The 10,333-nt window shown below is 45.4% G+C and overlaps 1 protein-coding gene across 1 annotated transcript in view; it reads left to right on the top strand.

Moving 5' to 3' along the window:
* Positions 1-459: 459 nt before the first annotated feature.
* The window catches only part of LOC140411368 (uncharacterized), a 19,939-nt gene continuing 10,065 nt past the window's right edge, over positions 460-10,333 (top strand). Inside the window, exons 1-3 of the mRNA XM_072500487.1 lie at positions 460-529; positions 934-1,383; positions 2,803-3,030. Coding sequence (XP_072356588.1) covers positions 460-529; positions 934-1,383; positions 2,803-3,030 — 748 coding nt within the window. The remainder of the gene's footprint in view (positions 530-933; positions 1,384-2,802; positions 3,031-10,333) is intronic.

Here is a 10,333-nt window from a genome sequence, read left to right as displayed (position 1 = left end):
TGCAGTTTGTTGCTTTTCTAAACTCTCAAATCAGAAACCTCAAGCTTGGAGCTGAATTTATTCCGTTTTGGTGAGATTTTGCTCTGATAGCTCTGATAATTCAAATAAAATCATTTCAAATCTCCACTTAGCTTTCATTTAAAATGCAACTCGGGTGGGTTCGTTATCCAGATAATGATAGCTTCCATCAACTGTATTGTGGAGCCGGAATACAATTTCTGGGATTCAATGAAATTAACCCGGCATGGAAATATGAAATGGCGAAAGAAAGGAAATTCAATTTGATGTATCGGATGCATGTATTTGTTACATGACTGTCATTAATGTCAATGATTGTTAAAACTGTTTAACTCCTTGGAGGGTTGATCTCTATATAAATATAGATCCTGCTCCATTGTTTAGCCCGTGCGCCAGGCAGAGTCTTTCATCTCCTCCAGTATCCAAGTACTCACCGAGAAAATGGGGAAAGCAGTTATCCTGCTGGTGAAAGAGATTTACTACCCGATACTCGCAGTCGTTGGCCTTCCAGGTGAGTCATTGTAATCTATGTGTTGTTAATAGATGGAGACTGTCATTTTATTTAAACTAAATGTTCCATATCAAACCCCGTTTTTGAAGACAGCATTTATGATCCATAGTTACCTGAACAATCACGTGACCAATGTTTTCGCACTTTCTGTGATCCGTTGTATCTGGAAAACGTATAGCTCTGGTGATAATATAATTGAATATCTGAAATGATATTTGAGTGGATTTCCTGACTGCATTATCCTGCAGCGAAGAGTCAGATCCGCACCAGCTTACTAATCGTGTAGTTAGACCTCCTATATTTTAATACCTCGGAATTAATGCAACTCGTTTCAGTTAGTAGCTCCACGTTCATTTCAATCAGGCGATGATATGTGATTTACCTTATCTCTCTCTCTCTTACAGCAAACGTAATGACAATTGTGATCCTTTCTCGAGGAAACTGTGGCCTTTCCAAATGTATCACTACATACATGGTGGCTATGGCGACAGCAGACCTACTGCTCGTCATCATCAATGTCATGTTATATTACATTTTCAGCTATCACTTTCCACTTTCATTCTTGTCCCACACTCCTGTTTGCAGGACCATTCTCTATATGGCTGCTGTCACCCTTGATAGCTCTGTTTGGTTCACCGTCACCTTCACATTTGATCGATTTGTAGCAATCTGTTGCCAGAAGTTAAAAACACGGTTATGTACCAAAAGAGTTGCCATCGCGATTGTAACAACCGCCTCAATCGTGATCTTGTTAAGGGACATCCCGGTTTGGTTATCATATGAACCTTTGCACATCATTAATAAGGTGCACTGGGGCTGCCAGTCGAGTGTTGAATTTTATTCTTCACCTCCAGGTATAGCATACGTCTGGTGTTACAGCGCCTGGGTGGTTTGGCTTCCTTTTACTCTCATATTCATGTTTAACATTTTAACTGTCCGGCGTATTTTAATAGCGAATAGAGCCCGCACGGGACTCCGGGGTCACAGGAGTGAGAATCACAGCAATTCGGAGTCTGAGAACCGAAATAAATCCGTTATTTTATTGTTCACGATATCGATCAGTTTTATATTGCTGTGGTTAACATATGCCGTGACTTTAGTAACTACCAGACTGACAAACAGCATTTATTACCGAGCCGATCGCACAAACCCTGCATATCTCGCCACTGAAACCGGGGCTTTTCTGAAGTTGTTGAGTTGCATTCAAAACCCATGTATTTATACAGCGACCCAGAGCAAATTCAGACAGGAGTTGAAAAATGTGGTGAAATCTCCATGGATACTAATGCTGAGATTAGTTGAAAAACTGCCGATATAACGAATCAAATTTTTAAAGCTTCCTTGTACATTTTAACTTCGTCCCATTCTGGCCATGTGAAATGGATGCGGTTTACGTGTAAATGTCTTCGATTTTCTACTGCTCGTTTGACGCACCCATCATGTTCCGCCATCCAGATTTTATCTGTCATTTTGCTGAGTAAAAGTTACACATTACTCAAAATGTTGCACATTTCAAACTTAAGTTATAAAAATAACGTGACGTTGGCTATATGGCACTTCAGTTACTGGGAGCAAACACGCCGCATTGAAATCATGGGTAACATTTAATCTGGTGATCAGATGTTTTGTGGTCGCCGATCTTGGCTTTTGCAGGAGCAGCGCTCATTATAAAACAACACTGCCCTGGACGAATAGATGGGACGCATGCCACCTGATTACTGTTCAAGTCGAGGAAACAGTCCGTATTCTGTCCATCCATCTCAAATTGAATTTCTTCCGTCCCAGCAATTTAGCGCTAGTCGCGATTTGATATTGGCTCGTCTCTCTCGCTCATGAATGGATGGAGTGCACTACCTACAGTGGTAAAGGGGGTAATGTTGGTATTATTTTGCCTGAAAAAGCCGCCCATAGTGGTAAACGAATGCAAAAATTAATGAATTTGCATCAAGTTATTAACTCGTACGTTTGATCTTTAAAGAAAACACGATCCGGAACGCTATTCAAACCAAACAGATATTTATAGTTTGTGTTCAACTGGATATGTGTGTCTGTGTGTGTGTGTGGGGGGGGGGGGGGGGGGGGGAGAGATGGCATTGCAGTTTTGTTTCATCAATCATCTCTCATTAATTAAGAATGGGAACAAAGGCCCAATGAAAACTAAACGACTGGTGGGTTTGAGCATCCAAGATCTAAGGATCCAGATATCCCGTGTGTAAAGTGTATTTCCAAGAGGATAGTTCCCAGTAACTTCGGAAAACGTGTTTTATCAACAGGGACAGAGGACACAAATGATGCTAAATGTTTAAAAATCGTGAGTAAGGCAAGTGATGAAATATCACACACAGTTGCAGGGTCTCTTCAGCTGTCAAGTGACAGAAACACAACAGAGACTGTGTCTGTCTTCAGGGAGAAAGATACAAAAACTTCCCAGAAACACAAAAAAGATATTGTGGAGGACCAAAGGACTAACGAAAATGAGGAACTGAAAGAAATTAGCACAAGTACTAGGGACAGAAATTGGACTGAACATTGATAAATCCCGTAGGGGCTACAATAGGGGTAGCCGCATGGAATCTGATACACAGAGAATGCTAGCATTAGCGACAACTTAAATGAAAAGTTTCTTTAGAAGAGATGTTCTCAAGTTCCACATATGAAACATCTTTGTATATTCTCCTGGTCCTTACTTAAAGCACCTCTTTAAAATTCAAACGAATATGCGAGGCATGACCTAGATTATAAAGTAATAATCGCTCCCAGTTGTCAGCTGAAAATGTTAAAGGTCAGCTAATTCTTAAATATAAATATAAATTAAAATAATTTCCCACCAACAGATTATAGGCTAAATTGTCAACGATTACCTCGTTTCCCTCTCTCAATGTAACAGTCACAATAACCATTTTTCAATGTACACTGACTGGTCCCAAATCAAGAGAACCTGCCGGGTTAGGGCAACTGCTATTTGCTCACCGACTTCCTTTTAACCGTTGTGTGAAAACATACTGATCCTGGTGATTTGTCACTTGTTTTCATTTTCTTCACTACTATTATTTTATTTTTACACATCGGTGTACCTCTCTGATTCTGGTAATGTATCAGTTTCCTTCTCATCCCTGACATGTTGACTTCTTCCTCAGCTTCAAATGCCAATGCAAAGTAATCATTCAACATGACATTAATTTCTTTAGTGTTATCGACCAGTATTCATTAGGCCTCCATTCATAGATTATCATAGAATTTACAGTGCAGAAAGCGGCCATTCGGCCCATTGAGTCTGTACCGGCTCTTGGAAAGAGCACCCTACCCAAGGACCACACCAACCCATATCCCAGTACTAAGTGAAATTTTGGACACTAAGGGCAATTTATTATGGCCAATTCACCTAACCTGCACATCTTTGGACTGTGGGAGAAAAGCGGAGCACCCGGAGGAAACCCACGCACACATGGGGAGGATGTGCAAACTCCGCACAGACAGTGACCCAAGCCGGAATTGAACCTGGTACCCTGGAACTGTGAAGCAATTGTGCTATCCGCAATGCGACTGTGCTGCCTTCCAGAACATTCTCGTTTCATCAAGTAATACTATATTTTTCATGTTGATTTGATATCCTTAGCATACCTGTTTTCAAGTTATCACGTGCTGGCTCCTACTCTAGGCTTTGTCACCTTTGGTTGTAGATGAGTGCCTCAGGTTCGCCAGCTGAGAAGTTATTCAATACAGATATTGTGGGGAACTGCATTTTCACATCTGAAGCTGCTGCTAAATAGCATGTGGGAGAGTGACTATTTATCAAGTGAAGCATGAGGGAGGGAGGTCGTTAGTCCTGGTTCTTGCCAGCAAACATTTGGACTGGTAGTATTACTGCGAAGGAAATGTTAGCTGCGGAAGTTGTACTGATGCACACCAGCCAATGAAGACTGATGTGCGAACGTCAGATGATACAGTTCAGGCAGCAGCGTTTGTACAGCATCTGATCTAGAGTTCAAATCTATGCTGGGCGCTTCGTTTAAATCAAGATTTTCATCCTATCATTCATGAGATACCAACATTGTTTGGTCCTTTATCAACCTTTCTCAACGAAACTGATCGAATTTGTCTCCAGACAGGAGAGATATTCTAATTGTCTTTCCAAGCCCAAAATATAGGCGGCATCCCCTCTCGAACACTTGGTCGGCGGAATCAGCCAATAGGATTACTGACAGTTTCCTCATGCGCCTTACGTGGTCACCAGCTGCAGATACATCAGATGGGAGACAACATCAGCTGACAGCCTTGCACTGTTATAGTATCACTGCTATTACAATATCAAAGTGCAAATGCTGCAGCCAACATACCCACTTTAAGCTTTAGGGACCACACCATTGAAGACTGTGACCCTCTAATATTTATTCTGCCCTATTACTGCCAGACAGAAAGCAGTTTACGCACGCACAAGTGTCACGTTTCATAATTTCTCGTCCTTTCCATGTATAGTGCTACACTCGGTATCCTGGTTCCTACTTGATCAATAAAAACTCCCAGACAATCAGGGACTGGCTCCCACGAGAAAACTAACGACTCACTCTTGTTCCTCTATTGACGAGTTTGTTGTCACGCTCCAACTGTCTAACCAACTCTGGACGAGTCAACATTCACTCTAGAGATTCTCAGTCAAACTGCTGCTAGCTTATTCTTCTCATCACACGGACGATCTGCATTTGTGCCCGTCTCTCTCCAACAATCAACTCAATTGCACGATATACAAAGTGGAAATTGCCCTAAATTAGAGAACGAAAATCGAGTAATGAATAAACTTTCTCACACTGGTTGCGTTTCCTTGTCTAAAGTTTCACTAGCTCCCAGAACGAAAATTAATTGATTTGAAGATGCTCGAGGGTTCAAAAAGTCTTTCCTGGTTAATTTCTTGTCTATTCCTTGTTTTCCACTTTCTTTTATTTTGCCGTTTATTTCTATCTGTGGATGATAAATGGACATGTGTCTTTATGACAGATTGGCTCACTCAGTAAAGCAGAAGAAAGCTATGGCCTCTGCCTTAAATTCAAGCAGATGAGTTCAGCAGCAGACGAGATCACAGTGTTACCCTGTGTTGGGTCAAACCGGAGCTCTGGACTGTCCGGCACCAATGACAGATTAGCAGAGACTCGGTTTGATTGATTTGGCTGGTCGCCAATGAACTGACCGAAAAGGTTGTGCTCTTCACATAACAGGTGGTGATTGGATCTGATCCCATTGGAATATTTTCTGAGGCGCGAGGGATCCAGTTTTTTTCAGGTTTGATTCTGGCAGCCGAATGGATCTAACTCACTCTCCTCGTAAAATACGCGACTAATTCTCTCCAGAAGGCCACTGTGAAGGCTGACGGACTCTCCACAAAGTCTGCGTGCTGTTCTCTTGCGACTGCCGAAGCCTGAAGTCAAACCACGAGGTGGAAGCAAGGTTAGATGTGAAATAAAGTGGCTCTCCAGAAAGGTATAGTCCTAAATGCGAACCTTAACCTCAGACCCAGTTTGATGAGGACTAAGGTGTCTCTCCGGAGAGCATGCTGTCTGTGTGTACTGAATATTCTAACCTGCTGGGGAGACTGAATGAATGGCTCTGCAGAGAAGACCATTACCAGCTGTAAGCCAGAGATTTTAATCAGCAAGTGCGCTGAGGAAAGCGTGCTAAAGAACCACCTTCTGAAGCAAAGACCTACATCCTTATTATTTTTACCCCTTGCAACTCCTCTGTGTTTGTCTATCTTCTGTGTGTGGGTAGAGGATGGGCCAGCTCAGGGGGGTATTAGGTGTTATCCAGTCGGATTAACTGCATATGCCATGATTGATCTTGGTATAAATAAACAGTAATTTGACTTCAATGTACAAACCATTTACTGAAGATATTGAATTCTAACCAGACACAACTTCGACAGAATATACAGTCCATCGACACATAGTCAACAGCTTGAACAGTTATCTTCCTTCAAGCCTTCCTCTCTCTTTCCCATGACGAACAGCTCCTCAATTAAGGTGATGATCGGCCTTGTCCACAACTCAAAACACTCTTCTGACCCTCTCAACTCGAACTTAATCTTCTTCTTTTGGAGAAAATTTTATAAGCGCCCCAGCCAGGTCGCCACCACGGCAGCGTCTCCGACCTCCAATTCGAACCCCTGTTGGTGCAGCTGCTCGGCCTCGGTGCAGCTGCTAGGCTCCCTTGGGGCAGCACGGTAGCATTGCGGATAGCACAATTGCTTCACAGCTCCAGGGTCCCAGGTTCGATTCCGGCTTGGATCACTGTCTGTACGGAGTCTGCACATCCTCCCCGTGTGTGCGTGGGTTTCCTCCGGGTGCTCCGGTTTCCTTCCACAGTCCAAAGATGTGCAGGTTAGGTGGATTGCCCATGCTAAATTGCCCTTAGTGTTCAAAATTGCCCATAGTGTTGGGTGGGGTTGCTGGGTTGTGGGGATAGGGTGGAGGTGTGGACCTTGGGTGGGTTGCTCTTTCCAGGAGCCGGTGTAGACTCGATGGGCCGAATGGCCTCCTTCTGCACTGTAAATTCTATGAAATCTATGAAATCTATGGAATGATCATTCACTGGGCAATCGGAGAGCCGAAGATCATAACATTGGCCCCGTTCCCCTTCAGCAGCCCTGGCTGCTCCAAAACCCCAAAGATCGCCACCATGGGGTTTGGCATGACTTCAGCCCCCACTGCCCTGTATAACGTCCCGAATCCGCATCCAAAAAGCTGTCCAACTCCTTACAACCCCAGAACATGTGAGTATGGTTCACTGCCCCCCCCCCCCCCCGCCCCCTCCCACACTTCCCACACCCGTCTGTCAAATGCTGGAAGAGCACACTCATCCTTGCCCGAGCCATGTGTACCCTGTGCGCCATCTCGAACTGAATCAGGCTCATCCTCCTGCAGGAGGAGATTGAGTTCACCCGCTGCAATGCGTCACACGTTATCCTCACCACGTATGTCTTGCCCTGCTCCCAAACCACCCGTATATGTCCCCAGTCTGCTTGCCACCTGGGAACAGCTGCTGCACCAATTGTGCATACTCCATAGCTGAGGAATGTCTGCCTCTCCTTTTGAAAAAAGTCCCGCAATCCGTGGGCAGCAGGATAGCACAGTGGTTAGCACAGTTGCTTCACAGCTCCAGGATCCCAGCTTCGATTCCTGGCTTAGATCACCGTCTGTGCGGATTCTGCATGTTCTGCCCGTGACTGCGTGGATTTCGTCTGGGTGGTCCGGTTTCCTCCCACAGTCCAAAAATGTTTAGGTTTGGTGGATTGGCCATGATAAATTGCCCTGAGTGGGGTTACTGTGTTACCTGGTGGGGTGGAGGCGTGGACATGAGGCGTCTTTGTAAAGCCCGGAGCAGACTCGATGGGCAGAATGCCCTCCTGCTGCACTATAAATTGTATGATTCTATGATTTGCATATGAAAAAACTCACTGCCCCTTGGCAGCTCAAACCTCTTCCGCAGCTCATCAGGTCCCATAAACCGACCCTGGGAGAACATATCCCTAACCCGCTCCAGTCCCGCCTCACTCCACTTCCCATACATCCCATCCATCCCCACCCCTGGCTTAAAGTATGGTTCCCACAAAGGTTCCCATGAACACCATTTGATCCAACTTGAAATGCCTCCTCAACTAATTTCTTATCGAATACACCACTGGACGTCCAGCATATTTCCCCGGGGTTAACGGAAGTGGGGCAATCACCACGGCCCACACTGGACCCTTTGCAGAACTCCTCCTCTAAGTTGATTAACCTCCCCCTCGAACCCCCCCCCCCGCCCCCCCCCCCCCCGACCACCACCACCACCACCAACGCCTCATTCTCCACATTCGCAGCTCAGCAATAATGTATCAGTTTCGGGACTGCCATGCTCTCTTTCTGTCTCTGCCTCTGTAACAGAGCCTCCTTCGCCCTAACTTCCATTCTTGCTCTATTTAAACTCCGAGACCAATACCTCCACCTCGCGCCACCGCCACCCCCCCGCCCTCCCAGCCCCCACCCCCCCCCCCCCCCCGCCCCCCCCCCCCCCACACACACACACACACACGAAACGGGCCTCAGGGAGAAACATCGGGAGGGTCTGAAAGACAGCCAGGAACCTTGGCAACACATTCATCTTTACCACCTGCACACCCCCTGCCAATGTCAAGTGTAAGGTATCACACCTCATGCTATCCCCTTAACCTTAAGTTGTCAAGCTCCACCTGAGGTCAATGAAATCGATGTGTGTGACAATATTACTGGACATTCCTTCCTCTTCACCGCCTCACAGAATATCCCAAGAGATGGGGAGCCACTCCATCGCACACTGCTTACAGAATTCTGGCGGAAAACAATCCGGGCCCTTCCTCAACTGCATTCCCCTGATACTATCTATCGCCTCTCTCAGACCCAGCGGCTCCTCCAATGCCCGTCTATTCCCCTCCTCCAGCTTTGGGAACGGCTGCCCATTCAGAAACTGTCCCAAATCCGCCACCTCTACCACCGGTTCTGCCATATACAACTTCTCATAGTACCCCCTGAATATCGCGTTTATCTTTTCCGGTCTCCGACACTACCTGCCCCTTCTCCGAACTTACCTTTCAAATTGCCCGAGACGCTGCCTGCCGCTGTAATTGCTTGGCCAACATGTGACTCGCCTTCTCTCCATATTCATACTGCAGCGCCCTCGCCCTCTGCAGCTGTCCCAACGCCTAGCTCGTTATCACCCTATCAAACTGCCTCTTCACCCTCTTCTTGTCCGCCAGCAGCTCCGACATGGGGCAGTGGTGTAGTGGTTTCGTGGTATTGTCACTGGACGAGTAATCAAGAGACCCAGAGGCATGCTCTTGGGACACGAGTCCGAATCCCGCCATTGAATTCAATACAAATCTGGAATTACAAGTCTAAACGTGATGATGAAACCATTGTCGATCGTCGTGACAACCCACCTGGTTCACTAATGTCCTTTAGGGAAGGAAATCTGCCGTCCTTACATGTGTGGCCGAAATGCGACTCCAGATTCACAATCATGTGTTTAACACTGCCCGTCTCACAGAATATCCCAAGAGATGGGAAGCCAACTCCATCGCACACTGCTTATAGAATGCCCTCGGGTATGGGCAATAAATACTGGCCCAGCCAGCGATCGAGAGTAGGTAAATAATTTCCAGATTTGATTTTGTTCTGATGTTTCTGGACAAGATATATATGTACAATTGTCCAGATTGCCCGTCAGATGACAGTGCTGTACTGGAACCATCAGGTGAATGGTGCAACTAATTAGGGAGCACAAGCTGCAGCGGAAATGTTGTCAAGATGTTTAGACTTTGAATTATCTCGAGCTAATTATCTCGAGCTATAGCACACGCTTCATGACATCGTTTAATGACTTTTGTTACCGATATCTGTCAATCTCATATTTAAAATGAACTGTTTGCCGAACATTAAACACATCTGCGTGAGTTCCAAAACAGAAACATCGTTTGTGCACAGAAATATTTCTTGACATCACTGTTGCCCTCTGCTGGTTCCCTTTTCCTTCTACCTTTAAAACTGACCTCAGTGCCGCACGGTCTGATGGTGGGATAGAAATCTGCCCTCATTATGATTATTCTTCATCCAATTTACGTCCCAATCTAGGGTACCTGAGCTATAAATTGCTCTGGCATTGCATTTCCTTATGATTCAGACTGCTGTTTTAATGTAAGATGTCACTGTCAAGTCATTTCTCAGTTTGTTGCAGGTTTCTTCTATAGTAGAGTATGAGGATTCACTCTTAGCCTGACTCTCTTCATTGTGGAAGTCATAT

The sequence above is a fragment of the Scyliorhinus torazame genome, chromosome 4, assembly GCF_047496885.1.
Source record: "Scyliorhinus torazame isolate Kashiwa2021f chromosome 4, sScyTor2.1, whole genome shotgun sequence".
Taxonomy (NCBI): Eukaryota; Metazoa; Chordata; class Chondrichthyes; order Carcharhiniformes; family Scyliorhinidae; genus Scyliorhinus; species Scyliorhinus torazame.
This window is presented reverse-complemented; position numbering and strand designations above follow the sequence as displayed.